This window comes from Olea europaea, unplaced genomic scaffold, assembly GCF_002742605.1.
Source record: "Olea europaea var. sylvestris unplaced genomic scaffold, O_europaea_v1 scaffold231, whole genome shotgun sequence".
NCBI classification, from domain to species: domain Eukaryota; kingdom Viridiplantae; phylum Streptophyta; class Magnoliopsida; order Lamiales; family Oleaceae; genus Olea; species Olea europaea.
The window spans coordinates 298,140-320,179 of record NW_019241194.1 but is presented as its reverse complement, the minus strand read 5'-3'; the positions used below and the strand labels follow the sequence as shown (position 1 = coordinate 320,179).

At 37.0% G+C, this 22,040-nt stretch overlaps 1 protein-coding gene and 1 pseudogene across 1 annotated transcript; one reads left to right on the top strand and one right to left on the bottom strand.

The window, feature by feature from the left end:
* Positions 1–1,140: 1,140 nt before the first annotated feature.
* LOC111381471 (uncharacterized mitochondrial protein AtMg00810-like) lies at positions 1,141–2,816 on the bottom strand. Its single transcript, XM_023005259.1, has 4 exons — positions 2,706–2,816; positions 2,264–2,647; positions 1,857–2,222; positions 1,141–1,209 (listed from the first exon to the last, which is right to left on the bottom strand). Exons 1-4 carry the CDS (start codon positions 2,814–2,816, stop codon positions 1,141–1,143), a joined length of 930 nt encoding a protein of 309 aa, XP_022861027.1.
* Positions 2,817–7,446: 4,630 nt separating this feature from the next.
* On the top strand, positions 7,447–19,564 carry LOC111381470 (annotated as a pseudogene).
* The last annotated feature ends 2,476 nt before the right edge of the window (positions 19,565–22,040 follow it).

Sequence of the window (22,040 nt, the reverse complement as noted above, 5' to 3'; positions counted from 1 at the left end):
ACTAGTTTTCATATTGTTTCTTAATCAATATCCCAAAAAAAAAAATCAAAAAAATAAATAATAAATAAAAATTACAATAAATTATAACCTTAAATTGAAATAAAATCTGTTATTTTGCAGTTCGCGAAATCCAAATAGGTGACTTTTGTACAACCATTTTGAAGTGGAAGCCAAAAATCCTCATTATAAACAACCAAACCACTGTCTCTCTATTTTTCATAAAGAATTGGCAATCACCAATTTGTAGTAGTACTCGATTCGAGCTCAAAGAAGAAAAATTATTAAAGCACAATGAGGTGATTTGCAATAATACTCGATTCGAGCTCAGTGAGAACAAAATGATATAACCTGGGCGCCTCCTTCCCAGTGACAGGTTTCTTGTACAATTTGATCAGGCTGATCTTGACTATGAAGAGCACCAGTCTTGATGTCTCAAAATCAATAGCCCTACTCACTGATGACAACGAATTCAAGTTCTTTATTTCTACCTGTTGGTGCAAGTTTAATAGTGTAGAATTTTATTAAGAAATAGCATTTGACAATACAAATAGATACAATATATTGAAAAGTCAAGCAATCAACCAAAGACTGAAATTCATTTCAAAGACACGGTATCAGCATTCAACTAAATTATCATCTCACTTTCACTTGCTCTGTTTTGATTAAATTCATGCACATACCTGGAAGATGCAAAGAAGTAATATGCTGAGAAAGCTGAAGTGAAAGCACCTTCTATTACCATTGACAATCATGTCTATCTTCCACCACCACAGTGGTGCCGACTCTTATGCTCCTTCTGGGAGAAATATTTCTATCTCTTTCTTAATCTGTTTGCTATTGCTAAATCCTAGTGTTCTAGAGAGTATTCTACCTTCATTTGTAGAATATATAGTTTATTTCTATAGCTCGTTTAATTTTTCTTTCCTTCCTTATTACTTGTACATTTATGGCTTTAAATATATAGGAGGCGTGGTTTTGGCTTCACAAGATGGGAACATTGTATGTGAGACACAATGAATGCTCGACTTGATGTTGTATTTCGGCAGAAACTTCCTGAGGTATGAATTTATGCTTCTACAATGTATTTAAACGATCAAAATCAGAGAACAGAGTAATTTTGTTCAATGTTCTCTAGGACGCCTAGTTATCCGGTTTCCTTTCTTTACTCTGGGACGAGTTTACTTCTTCCCTCCATTCTGCCCTATCCCCCTAATCCAGCCACTACAAAACATTAAAAGGAACATGCCCCACAAATAGAAAGAGAAACTTGAAGCATAGTTTTTTTATCCTTGGCAGTTTTTATAGATCTTCGTGCTCCATGAAGATTCGCAAGAAGCTGGTGAAGTGAGTGGTTGACGAAATTATTTGCAATAAATAAGCGTAGTTTTCTGTATTAGGATGAGGTCGAGATGACTCGTTCTCTCTCTCCTCCAACTGCAGTTACAAAGGTGTTAACCTTATGGTTTTTTATAACATGAGATCTCAGGATTTGGAATAAATGAATGTACAACATTCAAATTTTTTAATTGAACTCACTTTCAGAATACCCCGTCCGAAATTTCTAGCACGTTTTTTTGTCTGATTTCTGCTGATATGATATCAACGTAATCACTATAATTTAAATTGTGATGAATATGAGTGTTAAAAGTGTTAAACAATCCAAAGAAAATAAAGAAGAAAAAGGAGGAGGCTGGGGCTTCACTGATACTACATAATTAATTGAATACTAAAAGATAGTTTAACCTAAATACAAAGAGAATATATATAGGCTAAACAAAGAAAACTAAAAAGGACTATTCTACCCTTAATAAATAATAAATAATCATATACTTCTTAACATCTCCCCTCAAACTCACGATACGGCAGCTACAAGCATCAAGAGTTTGCCAACTAGAAAACGAAAATGAGAAATAGAATGCAACTTGGTAAAAAAAATCTGCGAACTGCAAAGAAAAAGAAACAAAGAGCAAAATAATTGTGTCATGCTTGAGATGATGACGAGTAAGATGACAATCGATCTCAATGTGCTTAGTTCGTTCATGAAAAATCGAGTTGTGAGCAATCTGAATAGAACTTTGGTTATCGCAATACATAGGAGTGGGATGAGAAAGAAAAACTCTCATATCTGCAAGTAACCAACGTAACCAAACAATCTCTTTAGTAGTAGATGCCATAGCACGATATTCTGCTTCGGTGAAAGATTGAGAAATAATAGATTGTTTCTTGCTTTTCCAAGAAATAAGAGAATCACCCAAAAAGATACAGAACCAGTAACAGACTTGCGATCTGTGGGATCACTGCCATGATCAGTATCAGAGTATGCACGTAGCTCCAAGGAGGAGGTGGATGTAAGTAACAGACTCTGAAAGACTGTACCCCAAAGATATCGCAAAATGCGAAGAACAGCTACCCAATGAACTGAAGTGGGAGAAGAAACAAACTGACTAACAATATGAACAGCATATGCAATATCTGGACGAGTAATAGTGAGATATACCAAGCTCCCAACAATAGTACGGTATAAAGTAGGATCTGACAAAGGTAAATCGTCAGAAGAAGAATACTTCGCGTTAACCTCAATTGGAGTATCAATAATCTTATTATCAGTAAGTCTTGCCCACTCAAGAATATCTGCAACATATTTCGACTGAGAAAGAAGATAACCTCTGGGTGAGAAGGCTACCTCAATACGGTGAGAAGGCTACCTCAATACCCAAGAAATATCGTAGAGAACCCAAATCTTTCATTTCAAACTGTCTAGCTAACTCTGTCTTCAAAACTGAAATACCATCAATATCATCACCAGTAATAATCATGTCATCAACATATAAAGAACAGAAACATGACTACTAGAAGCAAATCCAATGGAAGAGATCACAACAGAAAATTTCTCAAACCAAGCACGGGGTGCTTGTTTGAGACCATACAACGCTTTCTTGAGCTTGCAAACATACCCAGAATCTTGTGAAACACCAGGAGGGGGTGCCATATAAACCTCTTCTTGAAGATCTTCATTCAGGAAGGCATTTTTAACATCAAGTTGAGAGATACGCCACTGACGAACCGAAGCTACTACAATAAGAGTACGAATAGTAGTCATTTTTGCAACAGGAGCAAATGTCTCCTCATAATCCATACCATACTGTTGAGAGTATCCCTTTGCAACCAACCTAACTTTGTATCGCTCAATTGACCCATCAGAATTAGTCTTGATCTTATACACCCAACGACAACCAACAACACTCTTACCAGAAGGTAAAGTAACCAAATCCCAAGTACCAGTCTTATGCAAAGCAGAAAGATCCTCATCCATAGCTTGTTACCAAAGAGGATCAAGAATTGCCTCTTTATAGGAAGAGAGCTTAGAGAGACAATGAATAGAAGCTAAAAAGGTAGAAAAGGATGAAGAATAAACAAAATCTGGTAACTTTGTAGACTTACGAATGCATATGGATTGACGTAGAGGCGGATCCACAATCTCAGATGGAGCTTGAGGGACCGTAGGAGAAGAGAACGCTTCATGTGTGTCGAAGAGTAAAGTGTCAGTTGCTGCGGAATGATTAGTACGAATTGGTTGTAAAGACAATGGGGTAGGAACATGAGAATGAACATTTGAAGTAGCAGGCTCCTGAGAAGACAAACTATCAGGATTGTTAAAAAAAGGACTATACGAATAAGATCAGATCTATCAGACTATGAGTAGTGGATGGAATAGAAAAGAAAGGTATATGCTCGAGAAAAATAACATGACGAGACACATAAAGTTTCTGAGTTATTAGATCAAAACAATGATACCCCTTTTTACCTTCACCATAACCAAGAAAGACACAATTAGCAGATCGAGATGACAACGTACTGCGTTCTACATGAGGACGAAGAACGAAACAAGTACAACCAAAAACTCTAAAGAGAGAATAATCAGGGGTATACCCATACAACTTTTCGAAAGGAGAAAACCCTGAAATATGAGAAGATGGAATTGTAATAATCAAACCTACAGTAGTAAGAACAGCTTCACCCCAAAACACACTAGGGACAGATGCAGACAACAAAAGAGAACAAGCAGTTTCAACAATGTGCCTATATTTTCTGTTAGCAATACCATTTTGCTCAAGAGTATCTGTACACGAAGTTTGGTGAATAGTTCCATCTAAAGCAAGCAGCTCACAAAATTTATTAGAAGTGTATTTCCCACCCAAATCACACCTAAAACATTTGATAACAGCTGAATGTTGAGTTTTAACAAGAGCAGGAAAGACTAAGTATATCTCAAAAAATTCAGAACGATGTTTCATTAAATAAACCCAACAATAACGAGAGCGATCATCAATAAAAGAAACATAATATCGAGACCCTCCTTTTGTGACAATAAGAGAAGGCCCCCATATATCAGAATGAATCAAATCAAATGGAGAAGAAGAAACAGAAATACTTCGATTAAAAGGTAAAGTTGAAAATTTTGTCAGTTTGCATCCACTACAATCAGAAATATCACAAAGGTATAACTTTCCTAAAGCCCCTGTAGAAGCTAAAAATCTCAAACGAGACGACGAAACATGACCTAGACGAGAATGCCATAAATAAAAACTAGAAGAAGGACTCAAACGAAACGAAGACAAATCAATACTAGTAGCGGCAGCAGCAACTGGCACTTTTAGCTCATCCAAAATATATAGTCCACCCTTCCTACGGCCTGTCCCAATCAGCTTCTGAGACTGCAGATCCTGCACATAACAAGAAGAAGAGGAATATGTGACTAAATTACCAGAATCACATAACTGACCAACAGAAGCAAGATTTAATGTGAGTTTCGGAATATGATAAACATTAGGGAGGGACAAGTGAGGTGTGACAACAGAACCAACACTTGCTAATGGCATAGGAGTGCCATCAGCAGTCATGACAACAATAGAGAACGAAGGGGACACAGAAGCAAAAGACGAAGAATCTGGAGACATATGATGTGAAGCACCAGAATCCAAGACTCATACAGAATGTGACATACCTGAAGAACTATGAGGCAACTGACTTATGGAAGAAGCAGACATAGCTTAAGGCTGTAAGGAGAGAAACTTCTGAAATTGCTCAACCAAAGTACTAGGATCAGTGAAAGGACCTGATGAAGCTAGTGCTGCAGTATTAGATTGTGGTGGTCTATGAGCATTAGATCATGATTGGTTGCCAGGTGTCCAAGCTTGAGATTGCTGCTGTAATTGATTCGACTGTCTCAACTTAGAACACTGAGCCTTCCAATGACCTTTATGCTTACAGAAACTGCACTCGTCAAAGACAACCCTTGTGTAAGGCTTATTTTGATTATTAGATGATGGCTTAGGAGACACTGCTAATACAGAAGGATTAGAAGCAAAAAGAATTTCATTTTCAGTATAAGACTTAAGACGTATTTCTTCAGCCAATAACTCGCTGACAACTAAGTCAATAGAAGGAAGTGGAGAACGATGCAAAATTGAACCTCTGAGTCCTTCAAAATCACTCTGAAGTTCCGTAAAAATTGTACCAACCGTTGCTGCTCTCTACGAGTAATATAGGCAGCACAAGCCTTTAATTTCGTCAATTCTGTAAGGGCCAATTGATCCCAAAGATTTGTCATAGCAGAATAAAACTCCTGAATACTCATATTATTCTGATGAAGAACTCGTATATCATTCTCCAATTGATACTACTTTGCAAAATTTGACTGAGTGAATAATCTTTGCAGATGATCTCAAACCTCCTTTGCTGTCTTATACTTCGCCAACTCTCTAACTATAGAATGCTCCACAGAGTTGTTAATCCAAGTAATAATTTTTGAATTGTTTGATTCCCAAACATCTATCAAAGCAAAATAACCTTTATTGGTATTCTCAAGTTTCACAGAAGTTCCACTAATGAATCCCCACATCTTTTTATCCTTAAGAAAATTTCTCATCACGTAAATCTAATACGAATAATTCTTTCCATCCAACCTCACACTCACAGACTGAAGCGAATCGTTTCTTTCAGTAGCCATAATGAAAAAAAAATACCAGATTGCAGAAATAACAAATTGCAGAAATACCAGAAATAATTTTGTGTTTGAGATTAAGTTTTGTCCCATGGAATCTGGCTCTGATACCATGTTAAACAATCCAAAGAAAATAAAGAAGAAAAAGGAGGAGGCTAGGGTTTCATTGATAATACGTACTTAATTGAATGCTAAAAGATGGTTTAACCTATATACAAAGAGAATATATATAGGCTAAATAAAGAAAACTAAAAAGGACTATTTTACCCTTAATAAATAATAAATGATCTTATATTTCTTAATAAAAAGAAAGATCAACATTATGTCCGACTCATGGAAAGGAAAAAAAAAAAAAAAAAAAAAAAATTAGCGCAAGATCTCCCAAATTACTTAAAGACGTTGAAAATAGACTTCACATTGTTAAAAAATAAATAAAGATGAAATGTTACGAAATATTCAACCGTTGTATAATTTTCTCTTAGCTATTAGACAAAAAAAGTCCGGTCATGAATTGATATTATTTTTATATTATTTAAACTAAGGTCAGCAGAATCAGTATGATATTCGACTTTTTCGAATTTTACAGAATTTTTTTGAGTTTCATTTTCATATACAATAAAATATCCCTTTAGCTACTCGCCTATCCCTTTAGCCTCACTTAGTTGTTTCTTCTTGCCTGTAAACCGCTTTGGACCAAATTCTTCCTCAGTTTATGTATTTATGTTTTAGTTGGAAGTTGGAATAAACATTTTAGCATCTTCTTCTTGTTGTTTAACCTGCAGATGGCTCGGAGAACATTATATTTCATAGCAATATTTCTTGCTCTTTCATCGTGTGTTTCTGCTCGACTTGCTTATGGACAACAAATCACAGATCCCCGGGAAGGTTTTCTGTTTGCTATTCTTGTCTTCACTAATCAATCCACTTTTTCTGTAGGCTTTTAGAATCTTGCCTGCATACATATATATTGTATTAACTATGTAACAAGTGTGTTTCAATCTATCATTGTGACTACTCCAGTTTCCGCTTTACTAGCAGTTCGTAGCCACCTAACTGACCCCTGGAAAAATCTCGGCAACTGGGATAAGAAAAAAGACCCGTGTGCCTTGAATTGGAATGGTGTGATATGCTACACAAACTCAAGTGATGGATATATGCACATTCAAGAATTGTACGTACTTCACTATTTAATGCTTCTTTCCAATGTTAGACCTTCCTTTTACCTAGAACATTTTGACAGTATTACACCCATTTGAATACGATGGAAAACAGTTTCCTTGGATTATTTGGTTGCTACCTTCTTATCGTCCACTTAAGTTGCATAATATCAACTAGGACTTGGAAGCTTATGGTGCTTTTGAAAAAGAACTTATTCCCTTCACCTGGTTATGCAGGCGTTTGATGCACACTAACCTCTCTGGTATATTAGCTCCTGAGTCGGCTAGTTCATATGAAAAGATTGTGAGTCTTCACAGATTTTTTTATCTTATATTGTGTTATGTATTGGGGGATTTTCGATATCAGTTCCTCACTTTGATGTCAGGAACTTTATGTGGAACAATATCAGTGGCAGCATTCCGAAGGAGATTGGCACCATTACTGCTCTTGAGCTCCTGTATTTCGATTGTCTAGATTTTATATACCTTTGACTCTGCTAAATGAATTTCTTGTTTACTGAATGGTTTTCAAAATTTTAAATGATGAATCATGTTATTTTTTATTCAATCAACAGGTAAGAGAAACTGGTATATGGCATGGTGTTCTCAGAAGTCTTTTAGATGGAAATAAAATAAACTAGGCCTTTTGTTCAATAAGTTAGGGGTTGGCATCATGAGTCATTTTTCAACATTTAATTCAATTCGTCGCTATGTCTTTTATAATAAATGCTATCATACAAATCTCAAGATGAAAACTTCCATTTCAAATGGATAGTCACAGCTTTTAGAAGCAATTCTTAGTCTAACCAACCAACTACTCCAGTCCTCCCAGCTGAGATGTGATTTACACTATGAGAATCTCTAACAACTTTTGTTCTATATTGCAGGCTTTTGAGTGGAAATCAACTATCGGGGCCATTACCTGATGAACTTGGTTATCTTCCAAACTTGAATATATTTCAGTTGGACCGGAACCGGTTATCTGGATCAATACCAAAATCATTTGTAAACTTGCTCAAAGTTCAACATTTGTGAGTTTCCCAAGTGTATTTATAGTTACAGAATATTTAAGCATATTTTAACATCAATGAAAATGCAGCCACGTGAACAACCATTCAATTAGTGGCCAGCTTCCTCCTGAGCTTTTGGCCCTTCCTCTTCTTAAACACTTGTAAGTTCCATGTTTTAAATTGTAATGTTGTACTAATTTTGGCTGTAAAGAACGAATGCTCTGAATAGGTGCAGTGCACCATAGTTGTTATGTTCTACGCATTAATACGTGAACTATGACAGCCTTTTGGATAACAAGAAGTTAGCAGGATATCTCCCACCAGAGTATTCACAAATGCCGAACTTGACAATTCTGTATATTCCGATTTTAGGACTTCAGTTTTTTCCAGTCCAAGGACTGGTTGCTCTATCAGATAAATCGTTTTCGTCTTTATTAATTTGTTGCCCTCGTCTACGTATTGCAGTCAGCTTAACAATAATAACTTTGAGGGGAGTGTGATTCCCAACTCTTATGGAAACATGTCCAAGCTCATAAAGTTGTAAGTCCTTTATCTTCATTTATTTTTTTCTCATCAACTTGCACGTGTCATAAAATTTGACTCTATTTTAGACCCTAAACTTTGATGACCACGTTTTTACTTGTATATAGTAGGAAGAGAAGACAATATATTTGCATCCATAAAATAGTAAATCATTTTTATTCAAGCAGGAGTCTAAGGAATTGCAATTTGCGAGGAAAAGTACCTGATCTCAGTGGCATACGAAGCCTTCTTTACTTGTACGTCTATAAGATCCATTTAGAAAATCTGTCCCTAAGTGACATGATATCAAGTACAAGTCTTGCATTGATGGGAAAAAATAAAACCAGCCTGCTTTGTTCTTGAATATAATTGTTCTCTTCCTGTTACAGAGATCTTAGCAAGAATGAACTTACGGAAAACATACCGGTAAACAGACTCTCAATATCACAACCATGTAAGTAACAATCTGTATGCTGCCATAATGAGAAATTATAGCACTTTTTTGCTAATACATCGCTTCATTGTACGACAATTTTCCAGTAATCTGTCGAAGAATCAGCTTAACGGATCTATTCCCTCCAATTTCTTTGGACTTCCTCGTCTCCAGAAACTGTAAAGAATTGCAGCTTTTTAGACTTTTTTTGGGTTCTCATGATGGTAGATTTTTCTCATTATCTTGTGCTTGAGAATAATGGGGTTTTTCACATAGGAGGTTGAATAATATTTTGCTGAGCGGATCTGTTCCGTCTACCATTTGGAAGGACAAAACTTTTACTTCTGACTCAAAACTTGAAATGTAAGGTTTGATAACTGTTGGGTTTTTGATACCCAGTAAATTTCGGGCTATGATGTTAACGTGGGTTAATATTATTTCATAGGCATAAGCCGATGAATGAAATAAGTCCAACAACCAAGTACATGAGCTACACCCGGCCCAATTGTATTCCTTATGGATGACTTGAATCTTGGCCCGTTTACCCCTTTAATGGCCCAACTTAAAGCCTAACCCTAGAGTATATATTTGGCTATAACCCTAGCCACTTTGATATGATGATTGTGTGATTTTGAGAGAAGAAACAAGAGAATCCCAGCTATCCCCTTTTGTGTGAGAAAAAAGGTGTCCAGAAGTGTCCAGAACGCTGGTATAACGTGTGCAATTGGTGGTTCTTTCATAGTATACCTTTGTGGTGTCTTCTCTTAGCTTTTGTGGCGATAAATCATCATCCTTTCTTGTCCTACGTGAGTAAGATTGAATAGCAACCAAGGTGAATCAATTTGGTTGTAGTTTAGAGCCGTTTGGATTGGTTGTTGGTAGAGAAAGATACGTTGGATTGAGCCTGGAAAACCACCGTTTGAAGATCTTTTGAGAGAGCTTCCGCAACAATAACATCAATTTTTCTGTCTGCACAAAACTTGTCTTCCCAATTGTCAAATTTTATATGCTTTGTAATTTAAGAACTTATCTCAAATAGCGCATTATATCTCTCTTTCGGGAACCCATATTTGAATAATCAATCTCATCACGGCATGCAATTCTTTCAGTGTCCAAAAATGCCGTAATCTATGCTTTTCGGATGAAAATATTTAACTTTTCTTTGTTTTGTACATATTATCGAAGTATACTTAATCTGGAATATCACTTTGCAGAAATTTTCAAGACAATTTGCTTTCAGATATTTCTGGTGTCCTAGAAGTCCCTCCAAATGTGACACTAATGTGAGTCTCTATTTGTATATTATCAACATCATTTGTTACCTATATTAGTTCCTCTGATTCCTCGAGCAACTAAAAATGGAAACATGATTAAATTTGTTAGTAGCAGAAGAAAAATGGTTGCATAATCCTATGACATTCTGATGAATCCAAAATGTTGAAATTTTAGGCTTCGTGGAAATCCTGTTTGTCAAAATGCAATTCAAAGAAACATCGGTCTTCTTTGTGGGTCTAATTAAGAAGATGAAGATACAGCCACCATCGTGAACAAATAAGAGTTAAATTGTCCATCTTCTTGTCCTACTTGCTACGAATATATCCAGCTAATTGCTTTTGTGCAATGCCTTTTGGGGTAGGACTCCGGTTGAGAAGTCCTAGCATGTCCGACTTTCCTCCATACTGAAATCAATTCAACGAGTACATAACAGGAAATGTTAAGTTGTATCCTTATCAGCTTTTCATTGACTCACTAGCTTGGGAAGAGGGTCCAAGGTTAAGAATGTTCTTGAAGTTCTTCCCACAATTAACCAATAATTCTCATGAATTTAACAAAAGTGAGATTCAACGGATTGCAGGAATTGCTACCTTCGATCTACCTGGGGATGATAAATTTGGCCCTTATGAACTACTTAATTTTACTACCAATGGACCTTATTTTAATTATTTAAATGGTGAGCCAATTTTTACTGGTACTTCTCAGTAAAAGCAATCTTTGCTCTAAAATTGGATTGAGTTGAATTGAATATTCTATTACTGAAGTACGACTCCCATCTTTAAAAGGTAAAGGAATGAGCAAAGGCACCTTGGCTGGAATCGTGTTGGAGTCCATCTTCTATGCCAGCATGGTACTTCTAAGTGTCGTACTTTTATTCTTAAAGAAGAATCAGCAGCTCCCACCCAATCCTGTGAAAGATAAATCATGTGAGTCGCACTTTATTATTCTCATTAACAAGTCTTTTATTTATTTAGATTATACATGACTTCTATCCATACTTCTTATTAGTTTATTAGTCGAAAAAGTTACAATAATAATGGATGGAGTGAAGGCATTCAGCTTTAAAGAGTTGCAAGAAGCAACAAGCAGATTTAGCATTGCTATTCAAGTTGGCGAAGGAGGATACGGAAAGGCCTTTAAAGGTACTTTAGCAGATGGCACAGTTGTTGCTATAAAGCATGCACAACAAGGTTCTCTGCAGGGTGACAAAGAGTTCTACACCGAGATAGAAATCTTGTCTCCTTTACATCACAGAAATCTGGTTTCATTGGTCGGATATTGTGATGAGGATGACGAATAGGTACAATTCAATCTCAAATATATCTTTTGTATATCAGTACTTGAAGTGAACTTACCTTGATCAGTTCATGAATGAACTTCATCTAATATTAGTTTATTCTTTCTTTTGTCTTGTTTGTGCATACAGATGTTGGTATATGAGTTCATACCAAACGGCTCATTACATGACCTCCTATCTGGTAATGATCCATTCTTCTTATTGCCTGTGATTGTATTTCTAATCAGTCTTGTTTATTCAGTTATATATAAAATTTCACTCATGTTAATAGCTAGAGATAGATCACCTCTAAGTCTCGCGACCAGATTGCATATTGCACTAGGTTCGGCAAGAAAAATTATTTACCTCCATACAGAAGCTGATCCTCCTCTCATTCATCGTGATATCAAGGCAAACAACATATTATTGGACTTCAAGTGGACAGCTAAAGTATCTAATTTTGGAATCTCAAGGCTTGCACCAGTATCAGATGTAAAAGGAGTTACAGAAGCACATATCTCCACCAATGTGAAAGGAACACCAGTAAGATGAACTCTACCTATGGATTCGGGGACTTCATAAAAAATATTGAAATGAACAGACCGAAAGGCTCGTTCCCAATAAATTTTGAGCTGTCTACAGGAATTTTATTTTTGCCACTGTACTAGGTTTTATGTCATAAATTTGTCAAAAAGTTTATTCTAGATGTAAACTACTAAAACCCTCCTTTACCTGGTTTCGGACTGGCTGAAAAACAATAATTTGTTTCTAACTCAATCAGATCCCTTAAGAGAGCAACTCAAGAGGATTACTACGAGGTTGATGGAATGATGTTCAAGCGATACATTGTTTAGACATTTTAAATATTCTTCAAAGACATCGTTCTCTTTAAAATTCTACTCAAGCATTAAACTTAAAAACCAATATTAGTACAGAATAAAAAGTGATGTTAGGATGACCAACTTACTAGAGGGTGTCAAGCTTAGATATTTGAGAAAGTGTATCTTAGAAATTTTCATTTGGCATATTTAGGTTGATTAGTTTCTCTTATCGTCCTGATAACAACAATTATTTTCGCGTTCTCTTTTCATATCCCTTTGGTATTAAAACAATGTTTTTACTTATATGCAGGGTTATCTTGATCCAGAATACTTTTTGGCCCATAAGTTGACAGAGAAAAACGATGTTTATAGCCTTGGTGTAGTATTTCTAGATCTCTTAACAGGGATGCAGCCTATATCTCATGGAAGGAACCTTGTTAGAGAGGTATCATAGCATTTCACTATGCTAAACCCTATTGAGGATTTCATATAAAGTTTTGCCTTTTTTTTATTTTTAGGATCATATGCTTGCTTGATGGGATGAATGAGAAGGATCATACAATAGATTTATGAATTTCTAACTTGTGTGAACAAGCATTATAGGCATTTAAGTTCTTGTTTTGTCTTTTATCACATCATTTCATTAATTTCCACAATATGTGCTTACAAGTTAACATGTCATGTCAATCTGAAACGATGTTTTCCATCATAGACGAGAGTATGGGGCCATATCCTTCAGAGTGTATAAAGAAATTTATGCAATTGGCCATCAGGTGTTCTCAAGATAAAACAAAGGATAGACCTTCTATGTTGGAAGTGGTGAGAGAGCTCGAAAACATATCTTCAAAGCTTCCAGAACGTGACAACACTACATTGGAGTTAAACTCAAATACAGTGACTTCTGAATCCTCAGCCTCAGCCTCAGCCCCATCTTCTTCAGTCCACTCATGTCTCCAACAATTTCCCTGGAAGTAATCTTGATAGAGACGTCTTCCCTACCATCAAGCCTCGTTGATCAGTTCAATAACGATCATAGATCATTTGTACTCTTTTAAACAGTGATTGTTTAAAAGAGACGATATTTCTTTTCGTTTAATTTGAACTTGTCCATATGGATATTAACTTGTGAACTTTAACAATGCCTTCGGCGTAAAGAAAATGCTTGCTATAATTTTACTTTTATTATGTCCTGTCTATTTTCATATGAAGAAACCTGAATGGCACTGCCTTTCAAGAGTCATATCCAATGTTTTGAATATTATATAGCTATTTAAGGATGGTATTGCTCGTGCTATATTAGCTCAATAAAATTTTCATTTGTGTTTTACATTTAGAATAATAGTTCATCAATTTAGATTGTGTTTTCATATATTTACCTAAATTGAGTATTTCATTTATACACTAGCATTCTCACACTTACATTTCCCATAACATTTTAGGTTATCGAACCCTGAAGCTTGTCCTCCAACACTAACTGTAAGCTGGTTTTTCTATATTCCATATATAATGTGTTAGAAATATCATCAAAATGCTACTTAATGTAAGTCTTTCACATTAATTTAAAATCTCGTGGTGACTGGTGAGACCAGATTATTGTCTTATCCTATCAACATGAGAAATTAAACCCAAATATGAATTGAGAGGTTAACAACATATATCGTCTTTTCTCATTAAAAAAAGAGCAAATATTCTCTTTATTAATGATTAACTGATAGAATAAAGGGAAATTACTTGGAAGTTGCCTCGATAGTTTGCAACTCTCTCTCTCTCTCTCTCTCTCTCTCTCTCTCTCCAGCTGATTCTTCATCAATAATACTTTCCTCATTTTGATCAAATTCTTTAAAGGGAAAATTGCAGCCGAGGTACCAAACATTTCGTTTATTAGCAGACTTTGTCCAAACCTTTAGTTTGTGCCACCGGAGATACCAAACCTTTAAAAAATGTGTGGGGCCAGTCCAAAATGACGGTTTCCGTCTGTTTGACCGCCAAAACCGTCAGTTGACCCCTTTAATGATAATTTCAAGAATTTTTCCCAAATAAGTGAAGGGCAACATGTTCATTACACACATTTCCCTCCTCAACTAAAAACTTCACTGTTTATTTCCCTCCATTTCTTTATCACTATTTATTACCTACCTTCTCTCTCACAGGTAGTAAAAAGAGTCAGCAAGAAGATGGAGGGAAATGTATGCAGATGTGGTTCCCCAGTGCAGATGAAGACCTCGTGGACAAACTTGAACCCGAGAAGAAGATTTCTCACTTGTCCTCGAAGCCAAGATGTGGGTGGATGCACCTTCTTTATGTGGTGTGATCCTCCGATGTGTGAGAGGTCGAAGGAACTGATTCCTGGTCTATTACGATCTAGGAGGGAAATGGAAGCTGAAATTGACACCCTTGAAGCAAGAAGACCAAATGTGTGGAAGATTTGGCTCTTCGGCTTTGTGTGTGGAGTGTTTGCAAAATGGGTTTGTTCCTAGGTATGTAGGGTCAGATTGTAGGATTTTAGTTTTTGTTCCAGAAATTTGAGCTTAGGGTTTCAAAATGGAGCCATGTGCTAGATGTTGTAAAATGCATATGTAAAAAAGGAAAATTTGTGTTGTACATTTTGACTTGAAATTTAACGATATTTTCCTGGCCTCTATGTCAAATGTGAAATTAAAATAGCAGATTACACTTCAAACTTATCTGAAGAAGGTGCACCATAGGTACCAAACCTTATAACGATTCACAGAATCAGTACCAAACCTTTCCTAATGATTTCAGACAAAGTACCAAATCTTTAAAAACATTGCAGTAAAGGTACCAAACGTTTGATAATACGTTCATAGGAAGTATCAAACATTCTCATATATTTCATAATCGCCTGCACATTAGATCTTACGAATACAATTTCAGAAACCAACGGCGTAAAGCAGAAACATAATGCAAGATATTCGACATCAACATTATAATCACATTGAACAATTTCATCAAAAATTCCAGTTACATCTACAAAATAAACAGCATTGGAAGCATATATTTCCAGTTCAGTTTACAAAAAACCACAACATTTCCCCAAAATGGTAACTATACAAGAGAAACCACATGATGTTCAAGATTGCGATCCTCTATGCTTGGACTTCTTTGTCTGTGACTTGGAGGTTTGTGTTGAATGTGCTTTTCTCTTCCCCTTTGTTGATCTGGTATGTGTATCTTCTTGTGTGGTTGGTTGAGACTGTTGCTGTGAACTATCTTCACCAGGCAGTGCCTCCTTACAGCTTCTTTTGTTATGTCCAGACCCTCTACAGCGTTTACACGTCATCTTCATGCCAATCCTTCCCATCTTCACGCCTGTAGGTGGCTCTGCCTGTGACCTCTTCCTCAATTTTTTGGGTTTGCCAGCCTGTTTTCTCTTCTGAGGTTGAGTGAGAGTATGCTTTCCCAATTCTGGCCACAGTTCAGGCCCTGACATCGGGTGGATCACTGGGGAGTAACATTTCAGGTATGTCTCCTTGCTATACCATGGGCCGATGTACTCATATATGCCAATATCCCTTGAAAGCATGCCTGATATTGCATGGGGACATGGTATTCCAGTGAGCTGCCATTTTCTGCAAGCACATGCATGTTCTGTCAAGTCAACGCTCCACCTCAAACCGTCTCTGCTGCTTATCTCAAATTTTTGGTTGCCTGCATAGTCTGCCTTCAAGTACCTTGCCTCAGACTTAGCCTTTTCAATGATTTTCACAATTCTTGGCCCGAATGCATGATCCCACCTCTCTGCCGCTTCCCTTTTTGCATTCATCCTTATCATTTGCTGATGCCGAATTTTCTCTAGCATGGAGATGATGGGCCTGTCTCTGGCAACAACAATGGAAGAGTTGAATGCCTCACACAAATTATTAAGAAGAATATCACATCTTGAATGCTCTTCAAAATGGGATCTGGTCCACTGGGAAGGAGGTTTTTCAAGGAACCAGTTGTAAGCCTCTTCACTTATGTCTTTTAACTCATTCATTGCACTCTTCCACTCCGGCACTGTTGTTGCCCTTGCTGTAGTCCAAAATAGGTTCTTAAGTGCCAGACCTTTGTGTGCCAAGGTGAAATTGCTATAAAGATGTCTAGCACAACACATATGCTCCGCTCCTTCACAGTATTGACTTATGGAATCCACCAAACCCTTTTGTTTGTCGGAAATGAATGTCCAAGCTCGAGGGTTGTGCATCCCTATGTCACCAACCAACAATTCTATGAACCATTGCCAGTTTGTTTTGTTCTCTGCATCCACAACTGCCCATGCTAACGAGAACATACAATTCTCACCATCAATGCCAACAGCTGCCAACAACTGTCCACCTTCTGCAGATTTTAGGAAGCATCCATCCAACCCAACAACTGGCCTGCACCTAGCCTTAAACCCTTCCTTACAAGCCCCTATGCAGATGTACAATCTCTTAAAAGTATGTCTCGAACCTTCGATTTGGACTGTACTGCATGGATTTGTTCTCTTCAATTCCTCACCGTAATCCCATAAAATTTTGTACTGCTCAGCTACAATCCCATTAATAACTTCTGCACATTTCGATCTTGTCCTGTAGAACTGATGCTTTGAAATCTCATACATGCAGTCCTCTTTCACAGTCTCCATAAAACTACTCATTGGAATGTTTGGATCAGATCTAAATTTTCTCAAGTACTTCTTTGCCAGAAAATCTGAATTAACCCTTCTATTTTGCCACACCATGGTACATGTGTGCTCATCTACAAATGTGTTAATTCTAAGACTCTTGTCGGGTTGTTGGTACGCATACAAAACCCAAGGACAATTATCTTGACATCGAACTCTCAACTGTGTCCTCATATTTTTCACGTATCTCAGTTGCCTGGAATTTTTGACTGAGTATTGAACTACTGCATTCCTTAGAATCTTGACGTTGTCGAATTTCATCCCTGGCAGAAATGAATTAAACCAGAATACATTATCATCCAAATGAATTAAACCAGAACTAAATTACACAGAACAGTGGACATTACCTAGCTTGAACTGTGGATCTTCCATATCAGTTGCAGGGTTAAACCAGCACACATTCTTCCTTCTGGCAAATGATCCCTCAGCCTCGGTATCACTGGGTAAGCTTCTAAGCTCACTGGAGTCTTCGTATTCTGTTCCAGATTCTTTCCCAGCAGCTGTCTCCCCTTCCTGTACATCCCTTACACCTTCCTGCTCACCACTTGCACCAATGTCAAAACCTTCACTCAACCTGAAATATGTGTTTTCATCATTATCCTCCACAGCAATATTTTCTTCCTGCTCGTACTCCAAGTCAGTGAATTCCTCTCCCAAAATATCCTCCTCATATTCATCATCCAGCTCAGGACCTTCACCAAACTCCACATCAGTTTCAGCAGCCTGCACCTCTGGTTCGGCATCATGCAACTCATGTTCAGCAGCTTGTGCCTCTTGTTCAGCAGCATGCAGCTCCTACTGAGCCTGCTGCTGTGGTCCAGAAGCATGCACATCAATTTTAGCAGGCTGCACCTCTGCTTCGACATCATGTTCAGTAGCCTGCACCTCTTGTTCAGCAGCGTGCAGCTCCTGCTGAGCCTGCTGCTGTGGTTCAGCGTCATGCAGCTCATGTTCAGACCTCAACTGTGGTTCAACATCATGTGGTTTCTCTGGTTCAGCAGCATACACTTCTGATTCATGTGAGTCTACTTCAGCCCCTATAAAATCAACCTCTGTATACTCATGCTCTGTTTCATGCACTGTATAAACTTCCTCTTCATCTGCTTCCATGTCATCCACTTCATCAACTACATACAGATCATCACCTTCTACTGATTCATCAAAAATTTCAATTGCATAACATGGTTGCTGCTCATTCAATGCTTCACCAGACTTTTGAACCTTCACCAACTCCTCACCAGTCTCACAATCAAACACTCGAACATCCTTTTGTTCTATTTCATACCAAGGCAACTCCAAAACCTCAACTACAGGCAAGCAATACAGTTCAGCTGTCCTATTATCACCAAGCCACTTCACTAAATTCATGAAATCTGAGTCTTTAACCAACCAAAATGAACCTTCACTCATTCTTTTCTTCTCCGTCTTGTACAGATATCTAATTCTATCAGAATATCCTAACATCTTCACGGCATTGTCCAAAAGAAATCTATTGAAGAAATCAGGGTCGATATAGTCTATATAACTTATTTTCCCATGCTCATACACAAAATTTCTCATCTTCTGCAATAAATTTCCACCATGATGAAGCCGTATGCTGAAGTACTTTGAATTTTCCCCTGAAAAAACACCGAAAAAAAGGAAATTAAGCCCTAGCCCTTTTCAGTTCAAGCAACGATCAAGTGCAGAAAAGATACTACACAAGCATTACGCTCTAATACACAAAATCACTTGAAATTTTTGAATTTCCCAGTATGTGAACACAATCGAACAGGGAAACTTCATAATCATACAACTTTACACCGTAAACCGAAAACAAGGGAAGACACTTACCATACACGGGTTGGGGAAGAGAGCCTCGAATGTGGGCTGCAATTTCCACTGGATGTTCGTCTTCTTCGAAGCCTGTTTCGTCTTCTTCGTGGGTTTTTGCAGGTTCCATAGTGGATGGTGAGTGGAAGGAAGTTGCAACGGACGTGTTTGATGTTGAGGAGGGAAATGTGTGTAATGACCATGTTGCCTTTCACTTATTTGTGGAAAATTCTTGAAATTATCATTAAAGGGGTCAACTGACGGTTTTGGCGGTCAAACAGACGGAAACCGTCATTTTGGACTGGCCCCACACATTTTTTAAAGGTTTGGTATCTCCAGTGGCACAAACTAAAGGTTTGGGCAAAGTCTGCTAATAAACGAAAGGTTTGGTACCTCGGCTGCAATTTTCCCTTCTTTAAACCCAAGTATTTTTATGATTTTGCTAAAGTACATGTAAGATCATCTATGCTTTTTGTAATATTTCACTTTTTTCATTTTTTCAGAGATAGCTACAAGATCGGGAAGAAGATGATTTCAAACGCAAAAAATTGGTTTGCAGATGTATTGACGAAGTCAGCTAGGCTCGCCAATAATGTAAGTGTATTTTCATTATTATTTATTATGTTCACGTAATTTTTTGTTTTATTTAATTACACAACCCTCTCTCTTTTTATTGGTGTTTTTTCTTCAGTGCATCGACGTGGCCATGGAAATGTTGTGCGATTGGCCTCAGAGACACCTGAGATCTTTTGACGTTCTCGGCCAAGTCACCTTGAGCTCCCAGTTTGCACGTGCCGTTGATATTGAGTATGGCATGCTTCTACTCTAGGAGAATGGATATGTGTTGCATAAACTCACATGTTGGAGAAGGTCATTAGGATGAAGCTGGCATGTGGAAACCCATGGACGGATTGTACACATATATAAATTCGAGTGATCGTGAACTCACACTGCTTTGAAGTTTAGATCGTTTTTGCTGATTCCGCTATCTATGCATATGATTCCAATCATAGCTGTCTGAAACTCAATTGGAGCAAATACCGGAGCTGATGGCTTTGATCATCTTCATGATAGCTAGACATACGATGATTTGACTCGGACATGACAATGGCGAGACAAGGAGAATTGTAAGAATTTACGTGTTTTTAATTTGAAAACTTATTTTTAGCTATATGTTTCAAACTATATATTATTATTTACTTGAAGAGGTGATTGTGGTATATTTACGATAAAGTATATAGAATTTTTAATATTGGTCGTAATGTTGATACAATAAACCAATTTTGGATAGAAATGTGGAGGTTGAAGTTTTCTTGCAATTTGTATGAATACAACTGTGATCCATAGCACATTGTATATTATTATACTAAAAAATGTAAATATAGTGTACTTATTTAGTTGTGATTCGTGTTGCAATACAACAATTGTATGTGTAATTTTGAGATATTTGAAGGCTAAAAGTTATTCTTATTATTTTTTTTTTATGACAATAGATTGAGTGTTATTAAATAAAAACCTTGACATACTACGATTTCAAACCATCAATTTAAATTTAACATGGAACGTCAATGCTGGAACACAAAAAACGATCAAATATTAGGCTATTCCACTAAATAACCAACGTTACATTTAGGCCCACGTGAAAATAGTAACTACAAATTCGGGGTGTTACATTACATATCCGTTAAATTGTTATGTAAGAAATCTGACTTGTACAAAATCGATGATTATGCCCTATTGTGCCGCACTTGCCGCATTTACGAGGTTGGAAAAATTCTTCAGTAGATGGTATTCTAGACGTACATCTACGTTTACGTCTAGGAGTACGTGGTCTGATTTCGGGTGGCAACACATTATTAAGTGGGATAATGTGGTTAGGGACTTCCCACTCGGCTTCATTTTGTATAAGAAATATCGTTTCGACATATTATGCTCTCCAATAATCAGCCATGTAATAATAATTGTATAAGGTGTGTGTTGAAAATCCTCTATGCATAGCCATTACCTCTACATGCGTACATGAAAACTCTTCAACTAAAACTTTTTATATGTAAACGTGTTATCATTCAGGTCCATGATGTATCCAATATTATGTCCATATCTCAAGGAGAAGCAAAACTGGTCTAGTGGTTCCACATATACCTTTCTTACCACCTCTAAAGTCTTGAAAAGTTTATCTTCGTGAACTGGAGTTAGCACATTTTTACTACTCTGCAATTCTTCATGTCTATCATGAAACCACTACTATAGCTTGTTGCGAATGTGCCCAATCATTGCGAAAATTGGTAATTCTCGATCCTTCTTACATAACACATTGAGCAACTCCGTATCAATCGACATCATCATATTGTATCAACGTCCTAAAAAATGTGATCGTGTCCAATATTCAATCACCATCTCTGTTAGATAAACCCATACAACATGTGATTTACTTTCTATTTCGACGATGAACCTATCAAACATTTCAAAACTGTAACCTTCTGCAACTCTCCCAAACAATATAACAACGAAACTGCCCCGATACTTCGGCAATACCATTTATTATTTAATATCCCCGATCAATTGCGAATACAAGTTTCTTGACATCCTCAATTTTGTAAAGAACTAACGCATCGCTTGATCATTTTCTCCGTCTACTATTCCAAATGTAAGAGGGTAAATTTGGATATTGAAATCTTGACATGTCTAATAATTAACTTGCCTTTGTATCTAGTCTTAAGGGTTGTATCGTTGACTAGAATTAGGGGTTCATCGAGTTTGGAAATCCTCGAATACATTATTCAAGGGCCATGAAAAAATAATTGAAGCGATTCTTGCCCTCTGTCTTAATAAAAAATGCCGATCCAGGATTAGTTTTCTCCATGTTATAGCAATATCAAGCCAATTTAGTATAACACTCTTCGACCGAATCTATTAAATCCTCTAATGCGCATTCTTCAGCCTTCTAGGTCTTCAAATCGCTCATGACCACCCAATACTCTCGACGGACGTTGTTAATGATGTCCGAAGGTTTATAGATCGTTCGTGGATCTTGAGACTTGTGCATTATTTGTCGACAATGAAC